Source organism: Cynocephalus volans, chromosome 12 (genome assembly GCF_027409185.1).
Source record: "Cynocephalus volans isolate mCynVol1 chromosome 12, mCynVol1.pri, whole genome shotgun sequence".
NCBI classification, from domain to species: Eukaryota; Metazoa; Chordata; class Mammalia; order Dermoptera; family Cynocephalidae; genus Cynocephalus; species Cynocephalus volans.
This window is the reverse complement of record NC_084471.1, coordinates 97,543,776-97,560,356: the sequence shown is the minus strand read 5'-3', so window position 1 is coordinate 97,560,356 and position 16,581 is coordinate 97,543,776. Positions and strand designations below refer to the sequence as shown.

The following is a 16,581-nucleotide window of genomic DNA, read 5'->3' as shown; positions in this document are numbered from 1 at the left end:
AAGCTCTCAGTCCCCCACCACCCCAGCTCGGGAGCCTGGGGTCCATCCAGCTGTGGCTCCATGGTTGTCCCTGGGCTGGTTGGGGATGTTGGGGGGGGGGCATGACTGAGGCCCTCGGCTGCCGCCCCCTCCCCTGGCTTGGGGGCCTGGGGAGCTTCTGGCAGCAGGTCGGTGGTCATTGCTGGCCTGGTTGCAGATGTCAGGGGTATGTGACTGAGGCCCATGGAGCTTAGGAGCCCAGGAGGCTTCTAGTCCTTCTAGGATTTATTGGTGTTCTTTGCTGGTGCTAGACCTTGATTGGTCGATATCAAACTTTTTCTCTGATCTTTGGGTGTTTTGTTTTTTCTTCAATTCTCTGTTGAATTACTTGCTTTTTCCACCACTTAAACTCTGCACTGGAACTAATTTGTTGTCCTTTGCTTACTTCTAAAATGGAGGAACTTCCTATGGGGATGAGCACTTGAACCCTGTGGTTGAGCTAAATTGCTGCTTTGCTGCTGATTCTCTGGGGAAGGCTTTATGTACAGCTCAGTATTTAATTTTTGACCTTGTAAACACTTCCAGGTCCTGCGATGTATGGTACACCTGGGTTGTGTGGAAACTCTAGTCTGGGCCTGAGAATTTTCAGCAAACTGCACCTCCTGCAGTTGTATATTCCTGACCAGTCTCCACTGAGTGGGCCTGTGCTGACTGGAGGGTGAATCAGCTGTCCATGATGCACCCCAGTGCTCCCCAGTGGGCACATCTCCCCCGCTGCCCACTCTCCAAATGCTTCCCATGGGATGGGCCATGCGCTGGTCCCCTACGATGACTCACCAGCCTCTGAGTGACTCCTTCTCTTCAGTTGTTCTGGCTCCTCACTCCTATGAGGGTCCACAGGAACCCTGTTAGTGGTTTTGGGGGCCACCAAGACCCACTTCTCCCCTGCTGCCTCCAAGAAACTTCATATGAAGGGCACACCTGCAGCTTTTGCCAGCTCCTGCTCCATGTGCTCATCAGCTCCAGCCTTGAAGTGGCCAGGGCTCAAAATGTTGGGAGCGATCCTTTCTTTCTCTCATCATGGCTTCTCCTGCCTTTATGCACACTGTAAGTCTCTCCTTCTCTTTCCTTGCGCTCTAGTGGCCCCAGTTTGGCTGTCATTGCTTTTTAATAATTGTAAATTGGTTGATTTGTGGGAGACTGTGATGCTGGGGACCGTCTATTCTACCACCTTAATCGGAAGCTTTAATTGTTTCTTTTGAAGAGCCAAAATTCTTAATTTTGGTGAAGTCTAATTACCAATTTTTTTCTTTCACAAATTATGCTTTTGTTTTGGTGGGATGCTGGGAACTGTCTATTCTGCCACCTTGACTGGAAGCCTCTATTGCTTATGGTTCCTGAGGCTGAGAAGTCCAAAGTCCATATGGTCGTGGTGACCATGACCCAGGGGTCTGACATTGCAAGATGGTGGAGGCAGAGAGAGAGTGACAGTATACTTTCATACTTCGCACAATCTACTTAGAATCAATATTTTATCACTTCAAGTAAAGAAAACTCACAACTACCTGGGTTTCCTTACCCTCTTTTCTTTATGATGTAGTTGTCATGTATATTAAGTCTACATATATTGAAAATCCCATCAGTGTTTTTTTTTTTTTTTTTTCCTATAATGTTTGCTTCTCTCTGTGGTCTGCCATGCACTATTTGATTCCCAGAGGTCTTCTTTCCTGGTGTTCTGGCTAGAAAACAAGGGTTTTAGCTCTTCCCATTATTGTACACTTCCTGCAATTGGGTCTCACATCAGGGCAAAGCAGTGAGAGAAAGGACCCTGCAACTGCACTACCACCATCCCTGTACACTGTTGCTTCTGCCCAGGAAAGAGTAATAAAAAGCGGGAAGAGAGATAAAGGGCTCCACCTCACAGGGACAGCCTGTCGGTGCAGTTGGTGAGTTGGGGCTTTGCTTCATGGCTGGCACTTGTGAGTCCAGAGAACTTACCTCTTCTGTGCTGATGATATGTGTGGGGGGGGGGTAGGGGGGAAGGGGGGAGTAAGGACAAGGGGTGGGTGGCACTGCTGTTTTTGGCTAGCACTCCAAAGGGTTTAGGGCTGCCTCTACTCATGGGAACTGGGATGGGGGAGGAAAGGGGCTGCCATTTTGTTGCTGGTGCTTGAGTTGAAAAGGATCTGCCCAGCAGGGACCCCTGCTCCTGATTTTCAAGTTAGAGAGGGCTTCTTTTAGAACTTTTCCTGTTGGGGCTTGTTCATAAGTTCTAGTTTTAGGCTTTTCTAGAACCCAAGGTGGGATAGATATGAAGCTGGAAAAGACAAAAAAACAAAAACCAAAATCCAAAATGAAAAACCAGAGAATTTAATTGCTGTATTGTCTTTTAAATGCTGTACTCTATCTCCTTGGCCTGCTGTTTTCAGAATTATCTCAGTTAATTCACATGTTCTGTCCAGGATTTTTAGTTGTAGTTAGTAGGAAAGATCAGCTGGAGTTGCTTACTCTACCTTAACTGGAATCAGAGTCCCTCTATATAATTTTTAATGCTTTATCTAATCTTCTCCACCACATTGATTATTGAGGGTAATGTCCTTGAAAGTAGTGTTATTCCATATAGGAGCATATTGGTATATTCAGGATCCAGCACACAATATTTGATATGTGGTAAAACTCAACAACTCACTCCTATTCTACTCTATTTTTATTAAAGCACAGAATTGTTTCTGCTTAAGAGTTTATATAGCTTTTTGCTTTTGACAGGAGTTATCTGCTTGTCTAGACTATATTTTCAGTCTCTTTATGGTTGCCAAAGCCAATTTTAGTTTTAATTAGGATTACTACTTTGCTTTGCAGTGCTGAAACTTCTTCATTGGAGAAATGTCTTCAAAAGAATAAAGGGAGGCTGGTTCAAACTGTCAAAATGTTCTTCTTTCATGCTCAAGATCTTGCTTCCTTCACAAACACACTTACTGAATTATTTAACCGCAATATGAATACTCAGATACTCTTGATGGCTGTGAAAGAAGATAGTAACATTAAGGATTTCTTTGAACAAATATTCAAAATTTTTAAGGAGATGCAATCTGCAGCAGAGGAAATGCACAGCAAAATGCAGAAGGAGCCTTTGTGTTCCAAGGTTGCAATGGCTATATGCTCTGTGGTTGAGAAGAGTACCAATGTAAAGGAGTTGCATCAGTCAGCTAAAGAAGTGTTAAGAAACATCCACACACCAGCCGTTGTCTCTGTACTGAGTAATGGTAACATCTTTGGGAGTGAGGCATCTTATCTTTCACTCTTAATGAAATCCCCCATCATGAATCTTCAACTAAGTGACTTTCATAGAGAAAACACCAAAGAGCAATCAGATGCCACCACATCTGAGAAAGCTATGGGCCCAGGTCCTTCCAAAAATGCTAAAGTAGACATCTTGAAAAAGTTGCAGGATGCACTAAAAACTGTGAACAATCCCACAGAGTCAGCAGCAGATCTGTTGGAACAAAGTGTCAATGCTATGAGATCAGTTTATAGAGATCCTCCAAAAAGCCATAAGGACTATGGGAACTGATATTACTATGTTTAGGAAAGTCAGTGACAAGTAGGGGTGCAACAGAAGTGTTCCTTTCTGTCAGAAAATAGATTTAAATTCTATGACTTTTCATACCACTAAGATCCTTTGACACTAGACATGGGGTATGTTAGAATATAAGTGCAGAGAGTAGTCATCAAGCAAACCATTTACCTGTAGTTTTGCTTTATTAAAATAAAAAGAAATAATCAAAGAAAGCCTGCTTGAAATGGCACTTACTAAAAAGAACATATGGTTGAAAAATATATTCAACAATATGTTGAGGATGTTTATAAACATATTTCATTTTAAAGCATAATTAAAACAATGCTAAATTGATTTCTAGTCTTAGTGATTTTATTTCCAGTCACTATGGTGAGAAGTCCAGGTAAATGTAGGTGGTATCATTAGACAGTGTGACAGAGACACTCTTTGGGCCTGGGAAACAACTGCATTATTGCCACTTATGTACCAACATAGGGTATATATTTCAAGTCAGTGACTTGACTGTCATAAACGATCACTAGATTTTTTTGATATGATTATCAAAAAGTAAATAAGAATAATGAATGGGCAATAACATAATTTTCTTGTGATTAAGACCAGAGCAGATAATTTATTCTCATCTTTACCCCATTTAGCCCCATACTAGGGTCTTTGAAAATCAGGTAAAATAATCCCCTATGTCCCACCTAAATTGTGTACTACCCACAGAAAGAGTCGGAGAATATTTCCAGCTCTGGAATTCAGTTACTTGTACTTCTTTGCATCTCACACTTTACACGTGAAGAGAGCTCAAAATATCTTGATATTTGCTGGGTAATTAGTTATCCCCCCCATATTCGCTCTTCCTCCACACACATCCACCTTTTTTCTAATAAGTGTACTTAAATTTGCTATGAAGGCGTAAAATCAAATTTGCCATCAAGTCCTCTGTAAATTAACACATGAGTTTAAATTTTAACTTCTATAATACCTTAGGATCATGTATGCAGCATCCCATTACTAGCAGTGAATGAGATTTTACTAACATCTTTCATTAACTTGCCCTTTTATTTCTTAGGTGTCCATGTTTCTTCCCATCTGAGACCATACTAGTTTGATCTAGAATGTTGATAAAAATCTCTGTAGAAAAGTCACACCTTGGTTAAGTCTCTGGGTCTCAAAGCTTTTCCATTTGATGAAGAATTTGTCCTTTGCTTTCTAATTTGATCTTCTCTGATTTGTTCCTATTTAGAATCACTAGATAAAAAAATAAGGGAGAGTCCTTGTATTCGTCAGAAACACATTCAGCACTTGAGACAGAACATCTAAATTATGTAAGCAAAAACAATTTATTGATTTATGAAATGAAAAAGCTCAGGAGTATTCAGCTTCAGGCACAGTTGGATCTTGAGGCTCATACACTCTTATTGGGATTCAGTTTCTTTTCATTTCTCATCTCTTCCTTCAGTGCATTAGCTCCTTTCTCAGGGAGATAGGGCCCCCTCTCCTGATTGCAAGATAGCTGCTAGCAGTTATAAGCTCATACCCCGCTTTCATAATCCCCACTCAAAAAAGAGGTTCCCATCATACCCCAATCCCAGTTTCAAAAAAGTACCCCGATCGTATCTCAAAGGCTCTGATGGAGTCATTTTCTTTTTCGGCATGGATATCTGAGTCCATGGAGAGGAAATACATTGATCGACTAAGGCCTGAGTTGCAGGCCAACTCACAAGCAGTGGGCTGAGCCAGCTCTGGGTCAGTTGATAGGTGCGCAGAGTGATTCCCCAAGGGTATTCAGGGCGCTCTAACCTGATTAAGGCAAAGGGGTCCCAGGAAGGAAAAACAAGATTAGCAAAGAGGAGGCCATGCAGTGGTTTCAGCAGAAGTATGATAGGATCATCCTTCCTGGCAAATAAATTCCCAGTTCTAGCCAATAACAAGTTTTAATTTAAATATTGAAAAAAAAAAGCCATAAGATTCATTTATACTCCATTTTTGGAAGAGATGACGACACTGGTCAAAAAGGAGAGAGAAGCAATAACTACAGGAGCAGGGATGCACTTGTCACTGGAATCTGTAAAAAACAAACAATAAAACAAGAATTAGAGATGTTTATGTAGCAGAGTTTTGTTGCTTTTAAAAAAAGCTACCTCATTTCTTCTTTGATCCACTTATTTAATCTAGAAAATTTCTAATAAAAACTTTTGAAGTTAGCTACTTAAAAAAAAGTACTCTTGGACTTTTCTAACAGAATTCAACTTGCTTATTTTGTAGAAGGTGAAACAGGCACCAAGAAGTTAAGAGATTCACTTCATTTTCACAGCCAGTTGGTGGTAGAGAGCTCCTGATTTTCTGTCTTTATCTGCAGCAGCAGCAGCATTATTACCATCTTAATTATTATCATCGTCTTCATTCCCATTATGAAAACTAATATTGATGATGTACTCATGCTGTGCTAGGATCTGTTTTGAAATCTTGCCATATATTAATTTATTTAATCCTCACAACAAACCTATGAGGCATTTAGTCTCATTATTCTCATTTCTTAGTTGATGATACTGTGACACAGAGAAGTGAAGAAACTTGCCAAATGTCACACATCTAGTAAGTACTGTAAGCAGCGTTCAACCTCAGGCAGTCTGACTTGCTAACTCTGTGGCCTTAATCCCTACTGTGTGTCCATATATTGCATGTCCATTCACAGAATCTTTTTTATTACAATGTGGGCAAGAAGTAGTCACACAGTCCTGCTTTTGTGTGTGTGTGTGTGTGTGTGTGTGTGTGTGTGTGATGCCTACACATATACACCTTTCACAAAGTATGGGAAAGGTTTGCAGCCAGTTAGGTGTGGCTAATAGAAGCAAAACTGCAAAACAAAATATTATTGTCTGGTATAACTGCTAACTGGGAATACAATGGAATGGGGAATAGAGTGAGACAGAAGATGGAAACCTTCTAAAAATGGTCTACGTAAAGACTGGAAACTCCTTTTCAACCAGTCTTTACTGGTTGTTAGGGTAGAAAAGATGTTTGGGATAGGAAGAGATTCAACTCTGATTGCCCCAACATTTGCCCATATCATCTGATAGGATGACCAGATGAGGGAGAAATATATTTCCATTATTTTCATACATTAAAAAAAATCCTTTGAGTTTTATGGAAATTCTATTTCATTATACATATACATCAACAGTAATTTTCAAAACCCTAGTGTTCACCAATATAGTAGGCAAGAAAAATTAATAGAGCATACATCTTTCTAAACTTTTGTCAAAGTCAGTGTTAAAATTGTGTTATTTGAATCCCCACAGAGACTTAGGACCATTAACATCACTTTAGCAGGTCAATCATTAGAATGGTTCTCAAATGTTTTTCATTTTGTTTATTCTTCATTGAGGCTAGAGATGACAAGGACCCCCGCAACCCCAACCTTTCCCACTTTTTAATGAGATAAGGTTCTACTGAAGATTGCTATCAGAAAACATGGATTGACAGTGCAGCAATATAACAGAGAGATTATGGGTTTGGGAGGTGACTAGCTTTGGTGTTGAAACTCTAGCTGTTTGACCTTGAATGTGTTAATTGCTTTGATTGAGCCTCAGTTTTCTTGTATGTAAAATGAGAAAATTCTCATCTCAGGGATTTTGGAAATACTATTATCACTGCCACTACTACAGTTAATACTACTACCACCACCACTTCTAATTAACACTCATATAGATCTTGCTATGTGTCATATACAGTAATATACACACTAATCAATGTAATCCCCAGAACAACCTTATGAGATTGATCCTGTTATTGGAGTTGGCATTAACTGTATGACTACTTTTACACAAACCACCTAACCTTTCTGAGCCTCAGTATTCACATTAGTACAGTAGGGTCAATAATCCAATTTACAGGGTGGTTGTAAGAATTAAACAGATAGTGGTTGTGAAAGCATTTTGTAAACTAAATATCTACACAAATATTTTGTTGGTGTATTATAACCTAATTTTGGTCATCTCTGCCTTATGATCTAGAGTCTGGGAGAAATAATTATTGCAACTTTTATAAAGTCTGAATCTGTGAATTATATCTGACTTCAGAAAGAAATATTCAATCACTTGAAAAAAAGCAGAAAAAGGTAACACAGACATTAATATCTAATTAATTTAATGTTTGAAGGCTAATGCTGTCTATTGCTTCTTTCTTTAAAAATGCAGAGAGAACTAGGTGTTAGTGTTTTAGAATATTACCTAGCAAAATGTTGGCACTTAAAATATAGTAAGCATTATTTCTTCTGTCTCTTCCTTTGTCTCTGTCAATCTCACTGAGGCACACATTTGTGCCATTAAACCATTACCCCACTTATATGTGCAAACCGCTTTCCCAGAGTTTTTCAGTTGTGTTTGAGAGGGTGGACAGACACCAAGTGCTATCCCAACATTCCCACAAGGCAAGTATTGCTTCCATTTTATACATGAAGAAACAGGCTCAGAGATTAAGTCATTCACACAAGGCCACATAGCTACTAGCATAGGCCCAGGTCTTTCCAGCTCTGAAGTCTGTTATCTTTCCACCACACCCTGTGGTTTCCTAGATTCATTCAATCAATCATTCTTTCACCATTCATCTGAGACAGGCACTGCAAGGTCAGTGTGATGCCACAAACAGGGAACACTAATTTTAGATAATTGATGTCCAGAGTAGAGGAAAACAGGAGATAGGAAGTTAATAAAATAGATAATAATAATGGTAATAGTAATATTAGTTAACAAGCTGTGAGTACTTACATGTGTCAGATGCTGTTCTAAGTGCTTTCACATGCATTAATTTATTTCCTCCTCACCAGAATCTTATAAGGTAGGGTTTAAAAAAAATTCCTATTTTACATATAAAGAAACTAAGGCAGAGAGACTAAGCCATTTGCTCCTGTTATCACTACTACTAAGCAGCAAAATTTACATGTAAAACCAGGCTTTCTACAAACAAACGGCTGTATTTTTCTGGAAGCATGTTAAGAATTTTGATTATGTCAAACATTTTAACAAATAAATCCTCCTTCCTTGTGATTCCAGTGATATAAAACAGAACATGTATTTGTGTGTCTACAGATTTTTGGCACAGATTATTTTGCTGAAAGAAGCAACATTTAAGAGCAAGTAACTAATTAACATTCTGTTAACATATTTTGAGTCTTCCAATAGGCATAAAGACATCTGTTTCTATGGCAACCAGTATAGGTCATGTGAGGGGTTATGGAAGAATTAGAGGGGAAGGCTGTTAGTTTAGAATGACTTAAACAATTTTTCTTTTTGCCAGTCATTCCTTTAAATGTATTATTCTACCAATTTGACCTCTTGTCTCTCTGAAGTTAACAGATTCCTGGGAACTCTTTGAACTTGAGTTAAAAGTCAACAAGACCCATCTTGACATAAGGTGAAGGACTGGGAAATGCTCTTTAATACTGTCTCTTCAGTAGGGGAATTACAATATCCTGGCTGGCTAATTATAAAGGCCTTCATGTTGCCCTTCAAGTATTATGTCTGTCAGATTAAGAAGGAACAGGAGAGGAAACATAATTCACCCAGCTCATAGGGACTTTTTGGAGCGTAGAATAGTTTGTGGATTCTGCTAATGAAGGAAAAAAAAAAAAATAGAAAGGATGAGACAGTCTCATGAGAAGATTTGAGTTTCTTGAGGAATTAGATATCAGTGCTCCAGAACACCATATGTAAATTCCCTAGGCTGGGGTTAGTGGGAGAAGTGAGCAATAGCAGTATCTAGAAAATCAGGTCTGGAGAGAATCCACTGCCTTTCAGTGAAGCACCCTCAGACCAGAAAGGCACATCACCTTTCTCCTCCCATTGTCCAAGTCTAGATTTGTCCATTGCTGCTCCAGGATGTTGAGGTAAGCAGAGTATGTCACTTATCAATTAACAGAAATAACTTCAATAATGTTTCAGCATTCCTTAGCTTACTGACTGAGGGTAAAAAACACTCAGTGACGAACTGAAGCCAATCAAACCTTTATTTTTAATCAGAAGATTTAAGTGGATACTGATTGTGGCCAATCCACAACTATATAGCTGTTGTGTCCTTAACTAAATTCACTGTGCTAACAACCAGCCAATGGCAGAGGAGGCTTAGGTAGCTGAGGTGGAATCAGAGGGTGGACCAGCCTTCTGTGCAAATCTGAGACAAAGGAAGAAAGGCATCCCTGCAGCTGGAGCTCCTTCCCCTCCCTCTTGCACCCTGCCAGATAGTTTCATAGCTGTGGCGGCTGGAGGATGCTCCAGTTCCAGCTCCTGGCTGATCATATGATGCCTCTGACCTGCCTCTTCTCTCTCCACTTCAATTTATGGAGAAAATATCACCAGTGGTATTTTTATTCTGCCGCTTACAAGCTCTTTTCCCCAGGCTGCACAAGCTTCTAATTGATACATTTCTAGGAAAAATTAAGTTATGGAAACTAACATAGCAGGTGTCCACATTCCAGATCATTCACACTGTGACTACAGCTCCTTACTCTTGACTGGGGGTTGAACCTTCTAGACTATTTTTCCTTTTTAGGTCTTCAAACACTGGAACTGTTTTTAGCCAACTGAGTTATACAGTCATCTGACCCAAGGCCCAGATCACTGAGGTGTGAAAGCAAATGCCTCATTCATTCACCATTATTCATTCACTCACTCAATAAAAATAGGTTGTACACCTCTATGTACCAGGGCACTAAAGTTGATAACAGCTAACATGAATTTACTATTTATTATATGCTAGGGAATGTATAAATAATTTAATATTTTATTTTATCTTCACGAAAGTCCCATGGGGTTCTATTATGATGCTCACTATGTAGATGAAGAAATTTAAAGAGTTTAAGCAACTTGACTGAGAACACATAGCTAATAAGTGGTACAGATTGGATATGAATTCAGACAGGGATAGATCTGGGGTCAAACTGCCTGGATTCCATGCCTCACTCTTAAATACTATGTAGTCAAGTTCCTGCTCATGAAGAGCTTACAGAGCAATACAAGATTATTGATTTCCTTAAGTGTGATTTGTGATTTCAAATATCTAATCACGACTAACCAAACTTCCAGAATCTAGTGATATACGTAGCTACTCCAGCTAAGCCTTAACTCAAAACTGAGTTAAAGTGGTGTTTAAGTGATTTTACCACAGGAAAGCAAAGATCATTAGTTCGGGGGCATGTGTCCTGAAATTTTTTTCTTTGAGGTTTGCATAGTGGCAGAACATTATAGTTTCTATTATTTACTCCTCTCCCTCAGTTTCCCACTCAGTTCTTGACATAAATGTTCTGTGATTTTTCATTGAATATATTTTACTGTCCTCATCATCCTAATAGAGAAATTATATGTCCCAAATGAAGTAATAGTGTCCTAGTCAAGTGTAGTTCCAAAGAATCCTGGAATATGGCTATGAATGTTCTCATGTAGTATCAAACTCTCATTATGTGTGTTTTCTTCATATTCTGCTATAGTTTTTCATCTTCTCCAAACACTGCTTTCTTGGGTCTGTGGGGCAGATACTCATTTCACTCATACTGCTGCCATGCCAAGAAGAAGAGGAGGGAGGAGATAAAAGTATTGATAGGTCACCTCTCCCTGATGTGTATTTACAAATAGTCCAGGATGATCAGCCTTTAGACCTCAGAGTGGACACCAATTTGAAGACCTTTGCAATATCACAGTCCTGAATTGTTGAGAAATGCTGAGTCTGAATTATAGACAGTAGCAATAATGATGAAGGGGAGATGGATTCAGGGATGTTTCAAAGGGAGACCCTGTAGCTGGGTTGCAGTTAACTACAAATGTGAGTGAGGGCCCATGTGGATAAGGACAGTCTTCCTTTTGAATCAAACAGGGCACCACATTTGCTATAGAACCACCCCTCTGTAAAATGACTACAGGTGGCAACATACGAGGGTAAAATTGCTTCATTCACATGTTTTTGTAAAAAAGAGCTTAATTTTTTTTGTATTGTGATATCTCTAATTTCTCCTGCTTCAGTTCATTTTTCACGATATCATCAGAGCTTTTTCTAAAATATTCCTTAAAAACTTCTAATGACTTCTCATTACCTACTGCATGAAGTTCTGACATTCTTAGCATGGAATACAAGACCTTTTACAATCAGGCCCCGTCAGAACTCTCCCACCCAGGTAAATCCCCTTCCTGCTTCTATCCTCTTTCTATATCCTACACATTCTACACTCAGAATTTCCAAGATTCCCTGAAAACACCAGGCTGTTTGAATTTCCTGTGATTTAGCATATGCTATTCCCTGCTTGAAATGACCTTTCCTCTCTTCTTTCACCGAAAGCCCTCATTCCTACTTCAAGCCCTCACAATTGAAGCCTTCCTCACTTTCCCCTGGAAAGAATGAGTAGCTCCCTGCATTGGGCAGCTACAACCCATTGCTTAAACTTCTGGTGTATCACTTAGTACTTTTGAATGCATACATTTGTTCATGATTCCACGTCTCTTCGGACTAAAAATCCTCCCAGGATAATGATTTTGCTTTATTTATTCTGTATTGCCAGGGCCTCCTATCACAATAGAAGTTGGTTAATAAATGGAAAATTAATGAGTAAATCTTGCCTCCTGCTTTACTTTTAGAAATCCTTATCCACATTATTACCCTGACCAAAAAAAAAAAAAAAAAAAAAAAAATTGAGGGAGAAGGTAAAATGCTGTATTTTATGTGCTATCTTTTCCAGTAGAGGTTTACTCTGTCTAGAATTCCCCAAATAACAGTGCCATTGCAGAAACTCATTTTTCTAGAGGTAGTTGAGGAAACAGAAGAGAGGGGAAACCAAGAATTAAAGTGAGTTTCCTCTAATCTGTCAGTTCCAAAATTACTGAAGGCCAGTTCCCATGTTTTTGACCTTTTCTCCCCAAGCCCATTCAGAAAAAAATAACCTTTATGAAAGAGTAGTGGTCTGTGATTCTGATAAGACTGGATTCACCTTCGATCAAGAATACCTTTTAGCAGCTGGCAGTTGTATGTGCTCAGGTTCCCGGCTGACTGCAACTGTAGCCAATTTCCTCTTGGGTGGTAGCTCATATTTACCACTTCAAACAACTCATAGGGAGGGATCAGGATTTCCTCCTTGAGGGAGAAGTCTTGAACAGGTGCACCCAGGCAGGTAAATATGGTAAATAGTGCTTGGTTCGCAAATTTCTGTGCCTCTTCTCTTAGGAGGGAGGTGGAGAGGAATTGGCCAAACCGAATGGTGGCTCCTGGGGAGGCCTGCAGGTGGACATCCTTCATGCCATAGTGCACCTCATAACACAGAATGTTGTTTTTCGTGGCACTCTCTTTCCTTAGCATCTGGATCGCTGAGGTCAGGTAGTAATGCAGATATTTGAAATGGAATGAATGTTTATATCGCTGTGGAGACCCGGCAGTGCTGGCCATGGCGCTAGCCAAGTCCGAGCGAACGTTGTGGTTCGATGTGTACACCAAGACAGCCACAGCGTGGGTCGTCGTCATGTCCTCGGGGAGAGCTTTCGCTTGGTTCAGCCAGGTTAAGTGGGCTTTCTGCCACACCCTGGAGTAATTATGATGGATTTCTTTTGGAAAATAATCCCCTTGATTTAGCTCTTCCATGACCTGTTTGCTACAGCCTTGGTACTGATCGTCAAAGGAACCTGGTGCCAAGTCAAAGTCAATTTTATTTGCAACCTATAAAGAAAGAAAAATCTTTATTTTAATTTTTCAGATCAGATAGTGAATGTGATCGCAGATTTGCTATAGTCTATAACACCATGTCTTCTCCTCAGAACCAATATTTGCTGAAATAAATTTCGGTCAGAATCATTAAACTGCTCCAGTCCTTCCTGTATCCGTGACCTGTGCTAGAGATTGAATTTGGTTTGATAAATATTACTGAAAGCTGAAAAAACTCATCACTCCAGGGAGGAAGTAACCCTCTTTACATCACTTGTTAAAGAAAAATCTAGGGCACAATACAGTTTTAGAGTTTGAGTAAGAAGCAATTCATGACTTAGGGAACGCTAGACCTAAAGAGGTTTAGTGTCACAATGGAAATAGGTCAGAGGCAAGATGTATGGGGAAAATGTGGAAGCAAAATAAAGAAATTATTTGACTGGTTTACAATTACAAAATTGCCTTTTTTAGGTACCTTGTGGGAAAGTCCTTAGTCACATAATCATATGTAAGGTGGTTGCTTATGATTGGCAGGAGTTAAGTTTTATTTCTGTCTAATATAAGCATTTACCATAAATGACCCAAGTTAAGTTTGCAAATGTGAGTGAAACTTACATATTTGCAATTTAAACAAGATTATGGCTATTTCTAAGGACTCTGGTTTTGTTTGCTCAGGAATTTTTCAGACCTGGTCTTCATTTTAATTTTGCTTTACTTTAACACACTGAAATCACAGTGTTTTTGCATACTGAGTGTTTTGAAGAAAATAATAATCTTATAGTTTAATTATACTTTTTGTTTCCTCTACTTTCTTCCCCCTTCATATTCTGTCATAGAAGTTTTGATAAATATCTCTTTTATAAATGTCTAAAACCTACACTGAATCTTTGAACTTTATTTAAGAAAAGCCTTCTGATGAGTAGTGTTGGGTTCTCTAACGGGGCTTCCAGTAAATAACAACCCTCTTGTCTACTCAGATTCTGAAAAAAATTGAGAAAAAAAAGGAACAAATATGAAGGCCAAAATATCATTTTTCTTTAAAAAAATTTTTTTAATGGATACATTGTAATGATACATTTTTATGGGGTACTATGTGATATCAGATATCATTTTTCTAACTGAATGTGGCCACGTTGGGGTGCACATCTTTAGGTCTGAAGGCAAGTGGCCTTGTGAAGAGTAAATTCCAGAGTAAGGCAGACTTGCCCACTCAGTTGAAGGCAGTACTGGACTGGGGCCTGCCCAGGTATGATTCTTGTAGTGGAGGAAGAGAGATCTGATGTTCTTTGCCATCAGGCTAACTCCCAGGAGGAATCAGAACAAAGCAAATGCAGCTATCCAGTTTTTCTTCCCGATATTACCAGTCAAGTATATTTGTTTGCCCAGGACAGTGGAGTGATTAAAAGGCTGGACAGTGTTCAGGAATGTGCCTAGGAAAGTCCTTCCTGTTGGAAAAAGACATCCTTTTCTGATGGGTAGCCAATGGAATATTATTTATTGACATCTAGTGCATGCTAAACTGAAGTTAGAGATTTAAATAGAAGCTCACTAAGTATTATCAGTCCCCTCATTTAGAGCCCTACTAGAATTATCTAAATTCTAAAACAGTTCTTTCTCGGCAAAGAAATGGTGTTTCCCTGATTAAACAGTACTCATTAAGGGAAATCTTAAAGGATAAGACTCAATCCAGTCAATGTCAAGGATGTCAGTACTGGAACTCAAAAAACATGTCACTTGGTATTTTTATTTATGTTGTTTATGACAAGGTGTCATCTAATTGTGTATAAACTAGAACAGATTTTTAAGACTGATTAAGTGATTTTAATCAATAACTCTTTACAGAAGTTTTAAAAACAGGCCTTCAAAATCTATTTAAAGCAAAGCAAACCGAACCAATAATACCATGCTCTGTCAAATCCCATGATGAACTCCAAAACTTTGTAAATATATTACTAGATCTCAAATACGTACTGCCATCTCATAACATTAGGTTATTTTTCATTATGTAGAACTGTAAATTAGAATACTTGTAACTTGAGTTGATCTGTATGATACAGTTTGGGTTTATTTTGCATCATTTGTCCTAGGGAAGCAGTATTTTACTTAAATTGTATCGAGAATCAAGAAAATAACTATATGCCTCTAGCCTCCATAATGCTGCATTTATAAACTATGAAAAAATCCTACAATTTTTAGTGATTGTTTTCAATACTCTTTACGAACATTATTTGTTAAAATGTCTGAATGAAATTGGATCCCAAGTGCCTCAGGTTTGAGTCATTTAAAGGTTGTCACCAGGTGAGTGCTCTGTTGGGGCGTTGATCTTAGGCAGATGGCCCACTCAGCAGCTCCCTACCTCAGAACTCCCCGCAGGTCTCTGCAGGCCACAGAGTAGCAGCAGGAGCGGCAGCTGCCCTCTGAGGAGCCACCTGCTCGTCGCAGGAGCTGCAATAGCTGGGAGAAGAATCCTCTCGCATCTGCTGATCAACGGACAGCATCTGTTTGTGTTATCGGTTCTTCTCCTTTGTCCTTGCAGCTTCATCCTAAAATGAGTTCTCAGAATTCTCTTTTCTTTTGAGTGTGTCTCAGCAGGAACCTTTGCTCCCGTCTGTGCTGAGACTTCTGTTGACAATCAACAGCCAACAGCTTTTCCGATGGGAGAAATCAAATTCTACTTCTTTGCAAAGCTGAAGTCCCTGTGAAATAGCCAGATAAGGGTTTTTAAAGTGAACCTAAGTTAATCTCCAGTTAAAAAAAAAAAAAAAAATCCCTGGTCTAGTCAGTATTCAGGGGAATGCCAAAGGCCTATTAAGGGTCAGGCTCAACAGTTCAGCCCTGACTTTCCCAGCAAGGCAGGAAAAAGCATGCTTTGTACAGGGTTTGGGGCCAAGTGGCATTATCTTGTGTCCCAGGCTCCCACCGCGAGTGATAAAATTGACGTGTTTACGGCAGCTGGGACAATGCCACCTCAAGGTGGACCTCTGTCAGGCTCATCTGGTGCTGCTGATAGGCCCTGCCCAAATGGCCTATCACCAAGCAACAACCTTTCAGTGTTGTTGCCAGAAAGAAGACCTTTTTGTTGCTTTTCCGCAGTACCTCTGAAACTCTCCAAATCAGACATTGCACCTATGGGTTCAGAGTTCTTCTCCATTTTCTCTTCTGAAGACATCAGTTCCTCTATGACACTGTTTCAGACTGTCAGAAAACTGCCGATGTACAGCAGACATAACCCAAAAGTAAGATCCAGTGTGCTCAGCTAATTCGGCACAGGTGTTCTATGAAACACTCTCAGGCACTTCCCTTTCTAGTCTGAACATCCTTCCTCTATGCCCAACCCTTGGGATAATTGTTTTTCTTGCAAA

At 39.5% G+C, this 16,581-nt stretch overlaps 2 protein-coding genes across 2 annotated transcripts; one reads left to right on the top strand and one right to left on the bottom strand.

Moving 5' to 3' along the window:
- The first annotated feature begins 2,905 nt into the window (after nt 1-2,905).
- Nucleotides 2,906-3,550, top strand: C12H12orf60 (chromosome 12 C12orf60 homolog). The gene has a single exon (XM_063074617.1). The coding sequence runs from the start codon at nt 2,906-2,908 to the stop codon at nt 3,548-3,550; it is 645 nt and encodes a 214-aa protein (XP_062930687.1).
- Nucleotides 3,551-5,517: 1,967 nt separating this feature from the next.
- Nucleotides 5,518-15,761, bottom strand: ART4 (ADP-ribosyltransferase 4 (inactive) (Dombrock blood group)). The gene is made up of 3 exons (XM_063076252.1): nt 15,576-15,761; nt 12,532-13,234; nt 5,518-5,609 (listed from the first exon to the last, which is right to left on the bottom strand). The coding sequence occupies exons 1-3, from the start codon at nt 15,759-15,761 to the stop codon at nt 5,518-5,520; spliced, it is 981 nt and encodes a 326-aa protein (XP_062932322.1).
- Between the last annotated feature and the right edge of the window lie 820 nt (nt 15,762-16,581).

Coding starts and splice junctions, on each gene's coding strand:
- C12H12orf60 (XM_063074617.1), top strand. CDS start 2,906: ATGTTCTTCTTTCATGCTCAAGATCTTGCTTCCTTCACAAACACACTT.
- ART4 (XM_063076252.1), bottom strand. CDS start 15,761: ATGAAGCTGCAAGGACAAAGGAGAAGAACCGATAACACAAACAGATGC. Junction 13,235..15,575: donor GACCTGCGGGGAGTTCTGAG/GTAGGGAGCTGC, acceptor CTTTCTTTATAG/GTTGCAAATAAAATTGACTT. Junction 5,610..12,531: donor CAACTGCCAGCTGCTAAAAG/GTATTCTTGATC, acceptor TGTTTTTTACAG/ATTCCAGTGACAAGTGCATC.